Source organism: Homalodisca vitripennis, chromosome 3 (assembly GCF_021130785.1).
Source record: "Homalodisca vitripennis isolate AUS2020 chromosome 3, UT_GWSS_2.1, whole genome shotgun sequence".
NCBI classification, from domain to species: domain Eukaryota; kingdom Metazoa; phylum Arthropoda; class Insecta; order Hemiptera; family Cicadellidae; genus Homalodisca; species Homalodisca vitripennis.
Window position 1 is genome coordinate 192,867,643 of NC_060209.1, and position 21,348 is coordinate 192,888,990.

Here is a 21,348-nt window from a genome sequence, read left to right on the forward strand (position 1 = left end):
GTAAGTTGATTTATGTAAGAAGTTAAAAAATGAGTTTAATTTCCATACATATTTAAAGTATTAAACATTTTTACAATATTGCATTATGTCGAATACAAATTTGACCATTAATGTTGTTATTAATACAATTAACATTTTTTAAGATTTTGAATTATTCTTTATTTCGAAAATTCATTACCAGCTGTTATTATTTCGTTTATTTCTAAGAAGGCTAGTGACAACAAGAACAATGACGATTAAATGTGCAGATATTGTCTCAAAAACAGTTTATAAACGACTGTGCAATGTTTTAAATGGCTGCAAGAAAAGTGAGCGCCTTAAATCCAAAGTATCCTGTTTGTATTGAGGAGTTAAAGAGAATTAAAATAGAATTAAAGACGGAATCAAATAGTGTTCTGCTAGAAGGAAAAGTCGAGAACAAACACGTTGTTGCAAAAAACACACTTGAGAAGACTTTTTGTTAACATTCTAAATTTGGCATTATGAATATACCGAGAATCATGTACTATTTTAGCTGGAATCAAACAGACATTTTAATTAAATTAATTTAGTTTTGATAACATCAGTACCTGCAGAAATATAATTTCAGATTAATGTAATTGTAACTACTATGCTGCTCGAACAGACTTTAAATAAAGTTTAGTTATTATATGTAATCTGAAACAAATACATTTCTTTTACATAATACTTCTGTATACTAACATTTTTTAAACCTAAAATCTAATTCAGCTCGACATCATCGTTCAAAATTTACTCAAATTAAAAACGAGTTTTGAAATTCAAAACTATACAATAATGTGTTTTGTTATTGACTAATGGCAGCAAGAACATTGATGTACGTGTTTTCTTGGTTTCAAAAGTCATGTTTATCCTTGAAAATACATAAGGTAAAGTAAATGTTATTGTTTTGTTGTAATTATATTTTAATTTGTAAACTATATTAATATTTATACATTAATTTATAAGATTGAAAACTAGCCAAACCATACTGTTTTTTTTAAATATCTATTACGTAAATCGGTCCGACATTGTGCTTTCAGTCCTTTGGATGGTCAAGAATATCAATGATTCCATATTATTCGATAATCATCATCCAATTGTGTTGGTGGCCGCTTATTATACTGCAGCCGATTTATGATAATTCACATTACCCGCTCGTACTCCTCTGCCTCCTGGGGGCACTCGTTGTTCTGGTGGTGGTCTGTGGGGTGCAGCAGCTTCCAGGAGTAGAGTTCGGTGACGACACTACTCCACTCTGACAGCAGCTGGAGACCTCTCAGCGCCAGGTCCGCCGTGTCCTTGTTCTCCACATCTGTCCGTGTTTCCTTGTAGGTGGTGGTCACCTGACAAACATAGCAGTACGGTCAACTATGTTAATCTTCAAATTAACAGTTCAAGTGTTCAATTAATTATGATATTAATGTCATATGCTTAACCTTTTGAATGCCAACATCCGATTATACCAGACGTTCAGGAAAAAATCACTAAAAATCGAACACTTTACATTTTTAAACTAATATTATATTAAATTGTTTGTGAAGAATTGTTCTTTTCAAAATAAATTGTTATAGTACACTTCCGATCAATTGACTTTAACGAAAATCAATCTAGAACTCACATATAAACATTTTCAGTTGACATGGCTACCGGAAACAATGTGACATTAGTTTCTTAAAAGTTGTATAACTCACTCATTATTGAAGATAATGATATACATTTTTCAAGGTTTGTAGACAATTGAATACCCTTTCCAGTGATATTGACAAAGAAAAGGATATGATGTTTTTGGTAATGATAATTAGGTTGAAAAATGAATGAAATAATTAGGTTAATTCTAGAATTTTTTGACGCAAGTCCATTTTTTGTATTCCTAAATTTAATTTAATGGTAACTTTGTTATTTTATGTTAATTAGGCAGAGTTTTCAAAGAAAACTTAAAAAAGTAAGTTGGTAGCTTATTAAATAATCAAACTGTGAATTCTTTACTGAAACCTTGCAAAATACCTTCAAAAGGGCTGGCACTTTTAGATGCACCCACTAGAAAAATACCTGGCACTTTTCAGTACACCCACTCAATAAATACTTGGCACTCAAAGGGTTAAGCCTAATATTTTTATTGTAAATCATGCATAAATCCTTTCATTTAATACATTACAATAATTATACTAAATTTAAACTTTGAAAGATAATAGTACATTATTTACTACATAAGCTACAATGACTAATTTTTATTATTTAATTCTTGTTCGTTTCTGCTATCTTTATGTTTTACTCTTTTTTTGTATACACTATCACCAACACAGGCACAGCCTTATGGAGTACCTACATTTCCCTTACTGTGTAAAATTTATTGGCCTAATTATTAGTATTAAAGAAAAAAAGAAAAACCTAAAAGGACCTACTTTCTATATTTTATTACTCTAAGGCACACGCATCAATTGGAAATAAAATAAGTAGAATACAATTTTTTTTTATTTGTTATTTGCGGTTGTTGTAAAATAAGTTATGTCATAGTGTTATTTAATTTTTAAGCATTAAACAATAATATTTGGTTCTAGTATTCACCAAATTGTAACGTTAAATGATTTTTTAATATTATTAAGTTGAATACAAAAGAAACAACTAAATCAGATTCCAACAAAAGGTTGATGTGGAGAAAGGAAACCAGAATGCAGGGAGCAAGTACAGCAATTATTTTGAGAATTTCGCAAAAGCCCATTCTTAGAAATATTTTTTTCCAAATTTATACCTTTTCTTTTTTTGTTTATAAAATTGTATATAGTATTATGACAGCCCAAACCTTTAATTTTTGGTTTCCTATATTACTTTTGCATTGAGGTATGATTAAAAACCTCTCATACTCTTCTTCACATAAATTAACCTATTGTTTCTAATGTTAAAAGAGTGATTTACTAAAATATTAACTTGTCATTAACTGTTGAAGGATCATTTTAGTAAAAGAGACAGTGCCTAAATATATCAAAAGTCTGTTCCACTTAATCCATTTGTAACTTACATAGAACGATTTCTTTCAAACGGGGGATGGTTCCCAAGTTTTATCATAATAAGTGCCAGGAATTTAAAGTATGTTTTATTAAAATCTTATAATATAAAAAATGTACTGTCCACATATAAAACAATAATATATATATATATATTATACAAGGTGTTTGAAAAGTATGGGTACGGCTTAATATTTTAAAAACCATAGGAGATAACATCTATAAACTTTGCACAGTGTCGTATGGCTATGTAAACTATTTTCCCTTGCTATTACCATGACATGCCAACCATGGGGGGACGGCCCACAGAGGAAAACATGGAAATCTTAAATTGAAGAGCATGGGTCGAGTGATACCTCATTTGAAAGAGCTCACTTAGTAGAGTTGAATGCCGCAAACCGCATCTCAAAAGGTTTATCCAATCAGAAATGGCGGGTTGTTTTAGGTACAACATTGTGAAGTACATTATGCGCTGCCATTTCTGACTGGATCGTCGTATTCTGATGCGGGTAGGCGGCGTTTCACTCTACTAACCAATGTGTTTTCACTGACTTTTTTTTAATTAGCAAATTATGTCGTAAATTTATAACCACAATAAATAAAACACAATAAATACCTATGTTTTTTAGTTTTATTTATTGTGTATAAATTTACAACATAATTTGCTAATTAAAAAAAGTCAGTGAAAAACACATTGGTTAGTAGAGTGAAACGCCTGCCTACCGCATCAGATACGACGATCCAGTCAGGAAATGGCAGCGCATAATGTTACTTCACAATGTGTACCTAAAACAACCCGCCATTTCTGATTGGGATACCTTTTGAGATGCGGTTTGTTGGAATTAAACTCTACTAAGTGAGCTCTTTCTAATGAGGTATTACTCGACCCATGCTTCAATTTAAGATTTCCATGTTTTCCTCTGTGGGCCGTCCCCCCAATGGTTGGCATGTCATGGTATAGCAAGGGAAAATAGTTTACATAGCCATACGACACTGTGCAAAGTTTATAGATGTTATCTCCTATGGTTTTTAAAATATTAAGCCGTACCCATACTTTTCAAACACCCTGTATAATATATTGTTTATATGTGTTGACAGTACATTTTTTACATTATAAGATTTTAATAAAACATACTTTAAATTATATATATATTACAATAAAAAATACTCTGCAACAATAAAAGCAACTGATTGAGACTTAATTGTGAGAAAATACTAAAAGAGGTTCTAATTTCATCTCAGTACATTTATTTCATTTTATTTAATGGTCCCCTTATGTCATCTTAATAAAAAGTGTTGTATTCAATTGCTTTTGTATTGAGGAGTTGTAATTATAATAGATGAGATTCTTACAAGTAAAACTCAAGTCCTTTCACCATTACTTGAATAGGCTTGTTTTGAGATGTACAAACCTTATGGTAATCATCTCAACTAAGTTATACAGGGTGTTACCTCATTGCTGTATCTTGCCAGCTCACTGATATACTTGACGTGGTCGTCGCGTATCCTGGGCAGGTGAACCATCAGGTCGGCCTGGGGGCTTATGTTGGTAGAACTGCTCAGCGGCCACTTGCTCGGCTCAAAGTGTTTGCTGCGCTTGATGTAGTTGAACGGTGCTATTTGCATATCACCAAACAGTGGTACCACCTCCAGATTCTGCCAACGGATAGTGTTCATTTTACAAATATTTAATAACACTGAGCATGGCTCAAGAGTTGAAAAATCAGGGTAAGGCCAAGAACCAGGGCAATGACAGAGGGAGTGTGTTGTGAAGTTGAATTTAAAATGAAAGAGAATTGGAAGAACAAAAATAGGAATACAAAATATGGTGGGAGAAACTACACCCTATGACGATAATATCTCAAAATTGCACTGTCCATAACAATTAAAAAAGTATTTTGGGTTTATTTAAAAGAAAATCAATGTTAAGCTTACCTTGAATATGCGATCAATTTTGCAGAGATTCAATTTCTTTTTCTGATCCAACTTGTTGATGTTGCATATCTCATTGTCCATGAGGAACAATCCAAAACCCATCACCTGCAGCATACAATGAACATTCATAGTCTCTTGGAACAAAACTTTTCTATTTGGTTTCTATAAAGTCTTTATATAATAACAAATTTTGTATATTACCAGAGCTGCAAAATGTAAAAAAATCTAATCTAACCATTTGCAAACATATATAATTATAATACAATTTTGTTAAGGAATTACAAGTTTGAATTATTTACTTTAATAAGCACCTTCCAGGGCTTTGTATGAGGCAGGGTAGTAAACAAATCAACATAATCAAGAATTTAAATCAGGGCTGCCCAACCTACGGCCGCGGGCCGCATCCGGCCCGCGAGTCAGTTTTATGTGGCCCGCCTTGTTGCCAAAACAACCAAATTTGTTTACAAGCATTTGAAATATTAAATAAATACAAATTTTGAGAACCAAGCAGTCCAGCCGATTTCACGTAGAACGAGCCGTATTCATTTGGTGGAGTATGAGTGTTGAAAGAAGTAAAGTAGTTGCAGACAGATTTCACTGACTACGGTGGTGGCTGCCGGCTGGCGAATGGAGCGCACGTAAAGCAAGGCACAGCGCACGGTGCGGTGACGTAACCCCTACCCAACTCAGTTGTTTGGGGTTCCAACTCCCCTGGGATGTTGGCCCACCTGGCCATAAAGGCTTTACAATGTGGCCCTTGGATAAAAAAGGTTGGGTACCCCTGATTTAAATAATCAGTGATATAGTAAGCTTGATACTTGATAACTTTGATACTTGCTGTTGCACTATTTTCAAATTTCATAATGTAACACTGCTGCTACTTTATAAAAGTTCATGCTACTACCCAAAGAAAATAAGGCAGTCTTTTGTAACAGATGTTAGTTTGTATAATGTGGATATCTCACCTTCACAAGCATGTGCTTCTCATTAGGCGTTAGATACATCTTTGTCTCGAACATGTGGACAGCGAGGTTAACCACATCTGACAGCAGGTCCTCGTATCCTAGTATCTTCTCCAAATTCTCCTTCACAGTGTCCCGAATCTTGTTCTGGGTAGCCAGGAACATGGATAGGTTCTGGGACTCCTGAAGAGTGTGAGAATCTGCCATCACCTTCAAAAACTGGGCTGCCCTGCATACAATAAAAGAGTTAGTAAACCTTTGTAAGCCATGAACATAAACAAGTTCGGGAACTTCTGAAGAGTGTGAGAATCTACCATCAGTTTCAGAAACTGGACTGCCCCGTCTGTACAGTTAAAGTGCTAATAAATCTTTGTACACCATGAACATGAACAAGTTCAGGAACTTCTGAAATTCGACACATCTTTTGAAAAAAGTAACATTTTCTTGCACAACACAAAACGTCAATCATTTAATACATAACACTGTTCTTTCAAATCGTGGTAGAAATAATGTTTAAGTGGGCAAGGAGAAGAAGTTAAGCGTCATATTCTACCGACTTCGGGTGATATTGATTAGACTCAAGTCATGTGACTGACCATGGCCGTTGGCTGTCTGTGTAACCAGTTGCACTTTCATATCAATTCAATTGAGTCTAGTAATGGTAGGTCAATTTCACAGCTAATGTGCTCAGCACAGGTTTGTGATGGAAGAACAACTCTAAATGACTGATGTCTCACCACTGCCTTCTGAGATAGACAAACAATGTCTAGAGAGGCTGGCAGTGGCAGTCAGACGGAGAGCTGTGATGAACCGGAATGAACGCGTTCTCGACCTTAACTGTGTTCCACCCAATTGTTGTGGTACGTAGACTACTCATTGTAAATAGACCGTTTAAAAAATAAATACAAATAGTTCTTATAGATCTACATATAACGAGGACTACCTGAAGGTTATACTTGAATAATAAAAACATACTTTATTGTGATTGTTTGTTGTATTTGTTGTCACATTATTTCTCTGATATGTATCCAGTAATCCTGCATATTATATAATTAGGCATGCCTCAAGTCTTGACCATGCCGGATTAACGGAAGTTTACTGTACTTTATTGTTAACGTTTAAATGCAAAATACTTAACAGAAAAATTTTACTTTCAGTTTTATTTTTAGAATTTGTTGGAATGTGTTTCATGAATTTATTACTACAATATAACAACTAATTTAATAGAAATTGGTTTTTCTGAACACAAATCTGTACAATTCTTTATTGAATTTACGTTTAATTTTATTACCTGTGACCCAAAATGTATTGTGTTTTTCCAATACTTAACTCCTTTATCCAACATTCCTGTATTTAACTACAAATTTAATGTAAAAATATAGTTTCAGATGTGTTCTCAATATTAAATAGATGTAGCACTATTAAATATTGTACAAACTTGTAACTACTTACTGAATAAATAGATTAAATGACTATATTTTTAATATAATTTCAAAAGGGAATAAAAAAAAATATTTTAACTTTATTCCCATTTACACTGTTTGCTGTGAGTGATATTTTATACACCACATCTACCCCATGTCCTTGGCTTTGTAAGCATTGATAAATTAAACATCTGTTAAAAATATAGCACTATGCCAGTTATCAAATTCAAGTGTTTCAAGGTACTCTATAAATTAATAAAGACACTTTACAAAGGTTAATACTGACATAGGAAAACTTGTACGATCAAGAGTCCATAAAAAAAAACACGTGTTATAGGATTATTTTAAAATGTTGTGGTTACCTTCGATAGGTTGAGTAGTCATTCTTTACACTAGATTTCATGTTCTTAAGCTCGTCCAAAACAGCGAACATGTTGATGAACTTGCCAAGGGTGAGCAAGTACGCTTCAGACACAAAGTCCTTACGCTTCTCCGCGTGACAGAGACGCTTCACCTCAGCCGAGAAACGCTCAATGGCTTTGCGCTAAAACAACCCAAATACTTTTAATTTCTCAGTTCAAATTTCTGAATAAAACACTCTAATCTTAAACAAGTTTAATTATAAACAGAAAATTGAAGTAGTTGAGACATTTTTAAGTACAAAACTATTTTTAAACACTCGTAATAATTTATATTACTGTAGATGTAGTTGAAAATTGCAATGCGGACATTAAAAGTTGAGAAAATGATAAAATAAAAGGTTACCAGTATGCCAAAAGATGAATGGTTTCTATTTTCATGATTTCTAATTTAAAATTTGTTTTAAATGATTCCAAACTATGGCAAAAACAGATCTAAATATTGTTAACCCTTTGCGATCGGTCGTCGACTATAGGTCGACCGCGGCAGTTTCGCGGAACGCTCGCATGTCGACAATAGGTCGACCGGATAATGTCACTGCTTGTTTGGCCATTTCTAACCTATTGCTGTTCGGTATTTGAGTTATTCAGTACTTTGGACTTCTATTTTGGTTACGTGAATGCTACGTCGATCTTTATTCACGATATAGGAGGCATTGGAAGTGAAAATATAAGACAACTGACGTCTGCACTTGCGTCATGTTTACAAATATGGCTGGTCCAAGTACAAGTTTTACTGACAATGACGAAATATTAGATGAATTAGATGATTGTGATAGTATTTTCAGTGAAATTAGTGTCCAAAATGAAAAACAGATTATTGAAGAAGACCGTGATAGTGATTGTGAGTTGAATCATAGTAAAAATTCTTCTGAAAATATTGTGGTAAATGGCGGTAACCTAGACGCCGGTAACCTAGACGACGAATGTGATGTGTAAGGATTGGAAACTTTAGGTAATGATAGGGAAGAATTTGATCAATTCGTGGATAATTTGATAGAAGTAGGACAAGGAGATGCAAATAATAGAGGTAGACCTAGGCTACAAACTATTAGACTAAGAGGAAGAGCTAGATATGTTACCCAAAGTAGGCCTAGGGCTGGACCAAGGCAAAATTATAATATATATAATGTATTATATATAATATAATGAATAACATGTATCTGATGAGATCCTAGTGCCTTTTCACCTAAATTCATGTAATTTTGGTTTATTACATATGTATAAAACAATAAAAATTGTGTTTTTATATTTTTATACTTTTTTTATATTTTTTAAATATTACTTAAAGTTACAAAAAAATACTATAAAATAATGTAAATATTCTTTTTAGGTTATTTACATTGATATATAAAGAGAAAAAAATTGAAAAGTTACAGAAAAAGGGATTTAAAAATTGCATTTGTGTATTTATCAAAGAACTGTAAACTAACAGAAATTAAATACGACCTGAGGACAGTCGAAGCAATTTTTATTGAGACCTCAAAGGGTTAAACCTATCTATAGAATAAGTAGCAAAATTATACCCTATGTTACTGATTTTAGATTCAAAAATGGTTTTCAGCATATCCTTGTACTTCTCCATGTTATAAAATCAACACACCACCCTGTCCAATGTAATTTAGGTCTAAGTAGTCTACTGTATTTATGGTGCAATGTGGCTTAGAAAAATACTGTATGTCTAACACCTCTTCTGTTATAAAATAATGTAGGCCTAATGTAATATTGTAATGTAACATCCTAAGAAATCATTGTAGTAGTGTCCTGCCTTATGTGAGATGTAACGGCATGTATAAATTTAAAAAAGTACTAAATATGTTGATTGTAACCGCCCATTATGGAACGGTAATAGGTTCGGATAATAATTTTTTTCAGACTAAAAATCAGATTACCTGGAAGTACATAAAGTTGAGGAGCTTGTTGACTTCAGGAGCCAGCACCTCAACAGTCTTCTCGTAGATCTCCACCCGGTTGGGCTGCTCATTGGACTTCGGTTGGGGGATTGCTCTGGAGCAGCATCGCCAAGTATACAGCATCACAGCATGGACCAGCCCTTCCTCCAGCAACTCATTCTGACAATCAACAAAGAACTGTTACAAACATTTCCAGAGTTTCCACCAAATCTTAATCATCAAATTCACGGCTCTTACACGGCTTTAACAGAACAAAAATAGTCATTCTATGGTCGATTTATAAACATTATCAATAAAAATAGAAAACATGGGTGTTTTTCACATGGAGGTCGATTTCAGTATCTAGCACTAAAACACACCACGAGCACGTGCAGTGCTCTAAGACTCGGCACTTTAGCGTCTATTGCCAGTTCTCGAATTTTTGAGACGCAGTGAAATGATGAAACAAACTTTTCTTTATTTCACTAAAGATGACAACAATTTGTGCAGGAATGGATAGAAGCATTTAAAAAATAAGAATTGATTTTTGGTCTTGGCTACGACCCTGGAGCAAGGGGTGGTAGCGTTAAACAGTAAGGTTTGTTAAATAATGAGCATAGAAGGGGATAAAATTTGCCGCTCGTATCACATCAGAGCTCTTACTATTAATAGGCCTATAGGAGCGGTTCACATGAGCGAGTATTACGTAAGCATATTCACTGCAACTCAAGACGATCAGTCCTGGCATAATTTAGAGCGGTTTCAAAACGCTGATGGAACACACATCACAAGTAATAAAAAAGTCTGGTTGAGAATGTTCCTAGAGCCACAACAGAGTTCCCGTGGAGAAAGTATTTTTTGTTAAACAAACTTATTGAAATTAAATTAGGCTATTATTGTCATTTGTAAAAATGGACTGAACATTACAATCATGTATTCGGTCTTCTGATTACATGTTTGTTTACTCATTTAAACACATATTATAAAAATTAATAGATTTGATTATAATATTATAATGTTTATTTCTTATGAAAGATTTAAAGAACCCTTGGATGAAGATCAAAAATGTCCCAACACCCAGAGAAATTTTGACTGCTATTAACAATATGATTAATGCTATAGACATTTTTTTAATATCTTAATATTTTTAAAAGTTGGAAATTTATATCTCACTAACGATATTTAAGTATACAAATGCATAAGTATAAGTAACTTGTAGGTTTAAAATTTGAAAAATGAAAGGATCACACAATATTGCTTAACCTATTGTTCTAATAAGATATTATAAAGCAATGACTTACAAGACTGGCATGGACAGTAGCTTCCTCAATGTACTTGGCGATGCCGGTAACAAAGCCATTCCTGTCCTCGAAGTTGGTGTCAAAGTTTGCCTGGTAGACGACAGAGCAGGGCTGGGCTTCAATGCAGGGTTGCTCATCAGGGAGCGTCAACTCGTCCAAGACATCAACATTGGACAGGGCATCAGTCAGTGTCACTTTGTCAGTAGCCATGTCTGGAACAGATAAACTTCAGTTTCAATAATGTTATTGTAAGTATCCTGTTAATTTCATTTTGATCACTTAAGAAGGTTTCTATCGGAGCTTCTTCTGGAATTGTGTTGTAGGTTACCTTCAAAGTGGCTATAATTTTTAAAATTCCATTAGAATATGTTGTAAAAGGATCAAGTTGTGCTTGTGTTAATGAAGAGGTTTATTGAACAGTTTCTGGGTAGAGTACGATAAGCGGACCCGGTTTTTTATAGCGATATTATTAAACGATATTTAATTATTATACCCATTGATAGAAGTCAGAAGTCAGAAGTCAGCATGCTTTATTCATGAACTTTAAGTACAGAATTTGCGTCATAAATTAATAAAAAAACAACATATACTATCAATAACAATAGTAAATAGAATGGTGAAAAATTTTTCTTCTAGAGGATCAAAATTCCTGTGATTGTCGCCATCCGTAAAACTCAGTCATGGAGTAAAATGGGTGGTCAAGAAGCCAGTTCTTCAGCAAGTGACGAAACTGTTGAATGCTTGCAGTCTTCAGCTCTGGAGGAAGGACATTCCACATTCTGGCACCTGCATAGCTGGGTTTCTTCTCAGTCATTGTGCGATGGTGTGTAGGAAGGCTGTAATTGGCTGACTGTCTTGTGCTGTAGTCATGAATCTGAGCTGCGGTTCTTATGGGGCTTAATGATTTTAGATGTGAGTATGTTACAACTTCCAAGATAAACAGATTTACTACAGTCAGGATTTTTAGGTCTTTGTATTTGCTTCTGCAAGTTTCTCTTGACTGGAGATCTCCAAGTATTCTTATAGCACGTTTTTGGAGCAAGAGCACTCGTTCTAGATTACCCCTTGTAGTTGCTCCCCATACTTCAATATCATAGCGTAAATGGGTCTCGAACAGGCTGTAATAGGCGATCTTGGCTGTATCCACGTCACAGATGTTCTTAATCCTGCGAATTACAAACAGGCTTACACTTAGCTTGTTGCACAGGAGATCGATGTGGGGGGTCCAGGAGAGGCTTTCATCAATTGTTACTCCCAAGTATTTGGCAACAGTAACTTCTTCAAGGTCAGGTAACTTGCCTACAGCCTCTCTGTGCTTGCCTAAAATAAGTTGCTTAGTTTTTGTCTCATTTACAACGAGGTCGTTCCTATGGCAATACTGAATTGCCATATTAAGAGCAATATAAGAGGTCACTTCAAGATGTTTTGGATTATTGTTGCCCAAAAGCAATACAGTGTCATCTGCATACATTAGTGATCTGCAATAGTCTTTTAGATATCTTGGAAAGTCATTGGTAAATAAAATGAAAAGTACTGGACCCAGTACAGACCCTTGAGGAACTCCCCGTGTGATGCTTTTTGGTTCAGATTTGATTTGTTGCATAATCCCCTTGCTATTATGCATAAGTTCAACCATTTGGCACCGCCCTGTCAGGTAACTGTGAAACCAGTTATAGGCAGTCCCTGTTACACCTATCGCACTAAGCTTAGCCATGAGGTGTTCGTGGCTGAGGCAATCGAAAGCCTTGCTATAATCTAGTAGAATAGCAGTGGTGGTGTTGCCATCTTCAAGTTCATCAATAAGGAATTCTACCAGACAGATTAGGGCGGTGGTTGTTGACTTGCCTTTCAGAAATCCATGTTGCTGGGTTGTAAGGAGTTCATTTGTCGTTACATGGTCTATGAGTCTGGTTAGTGTCAGTTTTTCAATTATTTTAGATATAGTCAACCAATAGTAATTAATTTGAACAATAACTAAATCACCTGCACCAACTGCACACATTTCTAAACACAATTTGATCTATAAGTATCTTCTTTTCAATAAAAAAGATAGGTAATGGTACTTTGGGATTATACCGACCACACCCAGACATGAATCGTTATTTGACATTTTGCTTCTACTGATTACTAGATTAGCGTAGAACAATATTTCGTCAATATAAAACAGGAATTGTCTTATCGCAAACCCCTCCCCATCTTCAGACAGAGGTCAAAGTCGAGCGGTCTAGTAGATAACGTGATTGCAGAGTCTCGCCCCCCGTTCAGCTGGTGCGTCTCCGCGCTGATGTCAACGAAATAAAAACATCCCTCGAGATAGTACCTATCAGTAAAATATCAAATTCTAGAGGGGCTGATCAGAAATATAAATTAAATTGTAATGGAAAGGCAATTATGTACCATGCAAAAAACTTAAATAATCATGTGATGCCGTGCGGCCTGCCGTAATCGGGATTGTCGAGAAAGATAAGATAACAGCGATAACAATACCGATCACAATACCTGGAAATGCTTGTACGTTTGTAATTTTGTAATTAAAGAGTTGTTTTTTCGTTCTGTCATGTTTGTTTCTAGAAATTTATATTTTTGTGTTCTTCATACGAGTGTGGTCGGTATAATCCCAAAGTACCTAGGTAACTTTAGGAACTTATACAACATAACACTAAAATATGATTTACTGTGTCTTTCTTGGTTTCAAGATGTTTCTTTTGTTGTTATGTTTTCTTTATTATTTAAATTTCATTTTTCCTATCACCTGTATTAGTTTTATTATTTGAGTAATGGTTATGTTTTCTTTATTATTTATGACATTACGTAATTGTTTAAACTACTTCTATCAATTTGAAACATGTGACTTTAATTTAGTATTTCAGATACATTAGTATCGATTGATAGTTCTGTTATTCAATACATAAGCATCGATGATTGTAATAAAGCAATATAAAAACCGGGCCCGCTTATCATACTCTGTTCCAGTTTCTTAAACTAAAAATTTTTAATAATCTTTTAGTGATTGGTGCAGTGCTTCTTTGACATGTGGAAAACTTCATACCACCAACACATTTTGAATGTTTTAATACAGTCGCAAAATGTATAAAATTAATAAAAACAGACAGTTGATAAAAACACTTTAGAGTGTAAAATACTGTTGCCCGAGAGAGTACAATATTGGCCTAAGAATTTGGGTCGAGGAGTAGTAAACAATAGTGCTTGACAGTGCTAAACAACTTAGGGTGAAAATGGCGGTATGCCAAGACTGCCAGACTAAAGACCGTGTACCAAGTGTGAATAAAAACCACAAATTTATTGCTCAAAACAGTCTATTAGAATTTAATTATTTATCGCTCAGTTATTTAGGCACCAGAGCCCGAAGGTCCTAACCAGGACTTGACCACCAACGTCCCAGAGGCCAAGCAACCGAAACCGCAAAATCTTTGTTTACTTTTACAGTGCTTTATGTTTCACTCAGTACTGCCCTTAGTTTTTATGTAAATTAAATTATTTCCTTTTTGTTTTATAGCTTTTAAGATTGGCTAATTATCAGCTTAAATTGAAAGTGTATTTAGTATATCATGAAGCCTACTTGGTAATATTACTATGAGAAAATTAATTCACATAAAATGATCACTTTACAGCAAAATTCTGTAAAAATATTTATATTTTATAGAAAAGAATCTTACTTAATATTTAGTTAATATAGAGTTTACATCTTGAATTTATTACAAATTTACAAAAATTTGTTTTGCAAAATAGATTAACGAGAAAATCTGGTATTTTGGCATTATCCAGAGGCCACTATTTTTGGAAGAATTTTTCTAACTGGAACTAAACAAAACTACAATACTAGAAAGAACAGACATTATTTGACTTACTGTGAAAATTTCATGTCTTTATGATGATTGGTTCTTGCCTCAAAAAAGGAAGCGATATCGGCGGAAAGGAGGCCACTCTGTCCCTATCTACTATCTGTTATTAGGCATATAAATAGATAAATACATACTTTGGTATTAGAAATATAAAAAGTTAACAAGCAGTTACGTGATCTCAGCTTGAATTTAGGTAGCATCTGGAGGATATTTTTCTTTTTTCACCAGAAGCGCCTTTTAAACCTACATTACGGCGAGGTGCATTCCCGATCAGTACTTTCCCGACCTCAGATCACGTGCCAGATCGTCCAACATGGTCTAACGTAGGAAAATTTGGACGATCTGGGACATGGTCTAAATTGGGAAGTACCGGTTGTTGGAAGTAGTACCGGTTGTTGGAAGTACCGATCAGAAATTTCTCTGGCCGAAAGTGTGGGCTTTGGTGGCACCTTCCGCACTTCTGGCATAAAAGAAAACATCTCTCAAATTCAAACTCAGATTACGTGAGTGCTCATAAAGGTTATCTTAAACTTTAGAACTAATAGTAACATATTTATGATAACCTAAATCTAAACGTACTTATATAGCCTGATAACAATTACATGTGGACAGAGTAGTCTGCTTCTCGCCGGAGAGATTTTAGTAAAATGTTGTTCGATTTGTCAGTATAATTTGCAAAATATTGGGTACTTTTGGATTATACCGACCACACCAGTATGAAGAACACAAAAATAGAAATTTATAGAAACAAACATGATAGAACGAAAAAACAACTCTTCAATTACAAAATTACAAACTTACAAGCATTTCCAGGTATTGTGATCGGTATTGTTGTCGCTGTTATCTTATCTTTCTCGAGAATCCTGATTACGGCAGGCCGCGCGGCATCACGTGATTTGCACGGTACATCATTGCCTTTCCATTACAATTCAATTTATATTTCTGATTAGCCCCTCTAGAATTTGATATTTTACTGATAGGTACTATCTCGAGGGATGTTTTTCTTTCGTCGACATCAGCGCGGGGCAGCACCGAAGGTGCTGTCGAAGCCCGCGCTGATGGCCGGAGGCACTCGCATTTTGGGTGGCGGAATGTGATCAAGAATAAAAACAAGTTTTGAGTGTTTTTTTAATAAAAAGTTTAGTTTGGTAAATGTTTGTTTTTGTTGAATTTTTGTGTTTGGAGAAATGTAGAGGTAAAACACGGAAGTACAACAAAGCGATGCACCAGCTGAACGGGCGGCGAGACTCTGCAATCACGTTATCTACTAGACGCTCGACTTTGACCTCTGTCTGAGGATGGGGAGGTGTTTGCGATAAGACAATTCCTGTTTTATATTGACGAAATATTGTTCTACGCTAATCTAGTAATCAGTAGAAACGAAATGTGAAATAACGATTCATGTCTGGGTGTGGTCGGTATAAATCCCAAAGTACCAAATATTGTTCTAAACTAATCTATTTATATATAAAAATGTTGTAAATGTTTATTAGTACCAGAATAAAGGGTAATTCAAAGTAGGCTAATTGTTTTATATATAAAAAAACACAACATAGTATGTACAATTTTCTACCAATAATTGTCACGTTTTAGTATAAAATATAGGGTACTTTGGTTTTATCTGGAAGCAACTATTTTTAGAAGAGTCTTCTAAGCAGAGACGTAAAAAATCTACATTATTAAAAAGAACAGACTTTATTTGACAAACTGTGGCAATTACATGTCAATATGACGATAGGTTCTTGTATTCTGTCTCCCAAAGCATTGTCGGCAAGAAGGAGGCCACTCTGTCCTTATCTACTATTTGTTATTACCCTTTTCATGTTCGACGATATCTGAGGTCAAGAAAGCACCAATCTGAAATATCATTGCAGGCTTCAATGGTGCCTTTGGCAGAAAAGATAAACATCCCTCGAGATAATACCTAAATTCAAGCTCAGATCACCTGAGAGCTCGTAAATATAATCTTTAACTTTGGTACTACCAGTAACATATCTATGATAGCCTAATTTAAACCTACTTTTATCGGATAATAAAAAGTAGTAGATAGGGTCAGAGTGGGGTCCTTCTCGCCAATATAATTTCTTTTTGGGAGGCAGAAAACAAGAACCAATCGTCATAATCACATTTATTTTCACAGTACGTCAAACTAAGTCTGTTCTTTCTAATAATGTAGTATTTTTAGGTCCCGGTTAATAAAACTCTACCAAAAGTAGTGGCCTCTGAATAATACTTAAGTACTAAATATAGTCACAATAAATAAAACGCACAGAGTTATTGTCAGCTAATATTGCTTATCAATTATTGCAGTCTTTGTGAAACACTTCACGTATCTGTTTGTATCAAAATGACTAGACGGTGGAGCAGTAATATTCAAGTTTTTTTTTTTATAAGTGAGCAGTATAACATACAAAAGGTACGTATCAAAAAAGGACTTCTGGAAAAACGGATTAAAAGGCCCAGGTATCTATTAGCACTTGATCACTATTAGGTACTGACATGCTGGTCAGGTGACAGGTTGGATGTAAATATTTCTCACGGATCTCTGTGCATCTCTTGAGGATGTTTGAGCCAACCTTGTGTGAAAAAACTATGGGGCTGGTACAACAGTGGAAAGGTACCTTGCACTTTGTTGGATTTAGGTTTAAAAAATTGCCTCTTTTCCACTCGACAATGACCTCAAGAGACTGTTGTGTGCGAATGGTCTTTAAGGACGATACTTCTGAATACAGCTTGGTGACATTTGCGGAGAGAGTATGGTCCAGAATGTAACTGGGCAGATCATTTATAAACAGATTGAAAGGAATGGACTCATTAGAGAGCCTTAAGGGATGCCTGAGGTTGCTACAAATGGTGAGTAATTGCAGGATGCAAATTTGATGAAGAAATGATGATGTAAGACTTTGCTCTGCTCGGTACGTTTGAAAGCAGCTCAACAGCGACCCAAGGATCCCGTGTCCCTTCAACTCGGCGATGAGAGTAGGGTGGATGAGACGGTCAAACACTTTAGCATAGTCCAAGTAGGAACGTTGGTTTGCCTTCCCTTGTTGAAGCCTGATACGATCCGGTTCTGGAGCAAAAGTAGATTAATCTCAATTGACCTGCCGTTTCTGAATCCATGCTGCTCATCGCACAGGATGTAAGATAGACGGGGTAATAGCTGATCCAACACCAAAACCTTCAAACAATTTACTAAGAGCTGCTAGGATGGCTATGGGCCTGAAGTTGGAGGCCAGAGTTATGTCCTTGTCTTTTGGTATAGGCACTACATAACCATGCATGAGAATGTCAGTAAATTTGCCCAGACGCTACGAATTAATCATAAGAGCAGTGACCCAGGGATTAAGCCTGCACAGAATCATAAAAGTGAATGAGGTATTCCATCGTGCCACAATGCTTGGAGCTACCAAGGCTGTATAGTTTCTAAAGAACCTTTTCTTCAATAATTACAATTACATGGAAATGGCTAGACAATTGTCAAAGAAGTATTCTTGAGTTTGGAGAGTATTATTGGTCTTAACAAAGACTTCGGAGAAGTATGATGCAAGAAGGTTGCACGTCGCTTGAGGTTCAGTTGCTTCCATGCCATTGTGTTTCAACATCGCAGGGGTGGTTAGGTTTTCATCAAGCGATAGTCATGACTCCTGAAAATGAGTCGCTGGCCAGTAGGAAGGTAAACATGTTCACATCGTCAGTGTTTTCCAAACTTTTTTTATTTGCCGTCAAATTTTTCAATAATGGCAAAAAACCATGAGCAGTTTTTACGTCAAACGTCTAAGTATAGGAGATGTGTATGTACACTTCGCAATTTTGAACAAAAACAATTATTTCGTTAAGTTTTTTAATTTTTCTCTGTGTGCCCCAAAGGGTGCCTAAAAATATTAATTTACCTTCAGAATTAAGCAACTATGCGCCTGACAGGTACACGATAGCCTGAGGTACTTATTTAAGCACGGGATCAAATTTAACAAACCACTAAAACAGGCAAACAATAAACACACAAAATGAAAGCATAGCAACGTGTACCCCATCGGGTGCACGACGCACTTTACAAAAGCCTGATGTGTATACCGTTGGGTACACAATGGCAGTTGTGAAAGATCTCATGTACCCGATGGGATACACATTGTCATGAAAGTGTTAATGTTCTGTAACTTCATTATTTCTAATTACCACTCCTTGAACACATTTTGGTCAAGAAAAAGTTAGCAATAGGTTAATAAAGTTAAACCCATATTTCGCCACTCCATTGTTAATTTTACCTTTGACTATCTTAAAATTATTCTACTACTCTAAGGCACCTCAATGTGCAAAGTAAGCTTTTATTAATGTTTCTTCCCAAGTTTGACAAAGTTAGGGTCAATGATATATGGAGGCTTTTAGTTGTTCAGTCTTGAAAATCATACAATAATATAGAGATCTACATACAATCTAGTCTTCCTTAATTCAGGATATTAGTACACATTTTACTACCTTACAAATTAAGTAACTATCGTAAGCGTATCCTAAACGTTTTCGAAATCTACAATAGCCATTGCTCACCGTGGTAATTTCCCTGTAGGCCCTAACCCTATCTAATCCATGTATTATTTATCAGTATATTCACTGAGTGCACCCAAATTTCGTGCCTTTATGAAGCACCATACCAATCTATATTCTCCTGTCACAGTCATATAACACAATCAAAATTTGCGAGACATTAAATTCAATAGCTTATCTTATCTATAATACAAGTAAGACTCAATACCAATGACTAATTATTGTCAAGTCAATGATGTACAGTGGTTGAGTGGTACAATACTGAAATTATTGTAAACTCAACCAGTGCTGCCAACGTCAAATATGAACGCTTCGCTTGAACTTTTTTTAACAATATTTTATTTACAATCTGTACAACAAACATTAATTAAATACTGTCGTGGGTAAATTATTACATGGCATTACAAAAAGTTAATAATATTGATGCACAACATCATAAATTATTAAATTATGTCAGTTTTTTCACCAAAACCGGTCAAGGAGGCCCAGTATATGACATCTTTGAAGTCTAGTCGTGAGTAAAAAATGCCTTACTCACTCGATTGTTAAACTCGGTGAATTATCCCATGACAGCGCGAGCCGGTCAGTCATAATCAATCCCAGTCAACAACTAGATCATACCATGTTAACTGGAATGTGGGCTGCACAATGTTCTTTATACGCTATCAGAGCTAGCCGGCTGCGCAAGGTCTCGTTTGGTCGGATGGCAGACTTTGCTTTGATAGTGATACAGTGTGGTGACGGTGGACCGTACCGCACCCAGTTGGCAGGAACCTCTGATCTATCATCTTGGCCGTAAACTCGAGCCAACCGCGGGACAACAAACCGGTACACTGTGGGGCTGGCTGAGGCCAATTAACGGGCCTTCAACTACGTACCTTTTCAGCTGTAGTCACGTTTAGAAATTTATTCTCCTTTTTCAAAAATTTTTAGAAGTGTTGTTAAGAAATAGCATCCGCCTTTTTCTTCTAATCGCCATTTGCTTCAATGAGACCACCAAGTTCTCACACAATAAATATTTAAAGTTTGAAAAATCTCCTTATGCTCGAACAAAATGGAGTGCAGTACCAAATCTTTGTTTAAATCATGAAAAGACCCAGAATCTTGACTTTAGCTTAAGGTACAACCCTAACAATGAATGTGTTAAGTTTTTAGGTATACACAAAAAAATAAAATATTAAACACAAGAAAATATTAAATGGAATATTCGCCTTAAATCTGTATGTAAAAAAATGTCTAAAGGTATTTTTATGTTGTTAAGGCTGAAATTGGTTGTAAGTACTGAAATATTGACTGCAGTTTACTTTGCTCATATACATAGCCACTTGTCATATGGTGTAGTTGTCTGGGGGAATGATTGTAACACTAAGAGATTACTAATATTGCAGAAGAGAGCTATTAGGATTATTTGTAATGTGAACAGAACACATTGTAAACCTTTGTTCAAAAAACTCAAGATTCTGACCGTTCCTTCTTTGTATATTCTTAATGTTTTAAATGATATACAATATAGATCGAATGAAATTCCTAACAATAGATCCATACATAGCTATTCTACTAAAAATTGTTTACATCTCAGAACCAACCATTGTGATTATCAGACAACTAAAAACAGCTATGTAGAATTAGGTATAAAATTATATAACCTACTGCCAGATAATTTAAAACGTTTAAACCTAGTTAGTTTGAAGAATTATATGAAAAAACTTGCTAGTCAATCTAGCTGTATACAGTGTTGATGAGTTTGTAGAATGTATTCAACAATAATGAAGGCTGTGTTATGAAATAAGTATTCATGCTGTGAACAAATTTGACGATGCCATGCTGTGTTTTGTAGTAACGGCAATAAAGCTTTGATTCTTGATTCTTTAAATCGGCCAATGAACTTAGCCAAGATATTTATAAGTCTCAAGCCAAATTTGGAATCAAGTTTTAACTGGTTTCAACATTTCTTACGCCAGTTCTTGATGATCTAAAAAGGCTAATGAGTTTTAATCGATATCTAGAAAAT

The 21,348-nt window shown here is 35.0% G+C and overlaps 1 protein-coding gene across 1 annotated transcript in view; it reads right to left on the minus strand.

Annotated features, from left to right (window-relative positions):
- The window catches only part of LOC124357939 (cytoplasmic FMR1-interacting protein), a 62,049-nt gene extending 42,469 nt beyond the window's left edge, over positions 1-19,580 (minus strand). Inside the window, 8 exon segments of the mRNA XM_046810065.1 lie at positions 1,152-1,343; positions 4,455-4,658; positions 4,938-5,042; positions 5,903-6,128; positions 7,686-7,867; positions 9,635-9,814; positions 10,936-11,147; positions 19,341-19,580. Coding sequence (XP_046666021.1) covers positions 1,152-1,343; positions 4,455-4,658; positions 4,938-5,042; positions 5,903-6,128; positions 7,686-7,867; positions 9,635-9,814; positions 10,936-11,145 — 1,299 coding nt within the window. The 5' untranslated portion in view covers positions 11,146-11,147; positions 19,341-19,580.
- Between the last annotated feature and the right edge of the window lie 1,768 nt (positions 19,581-21,348).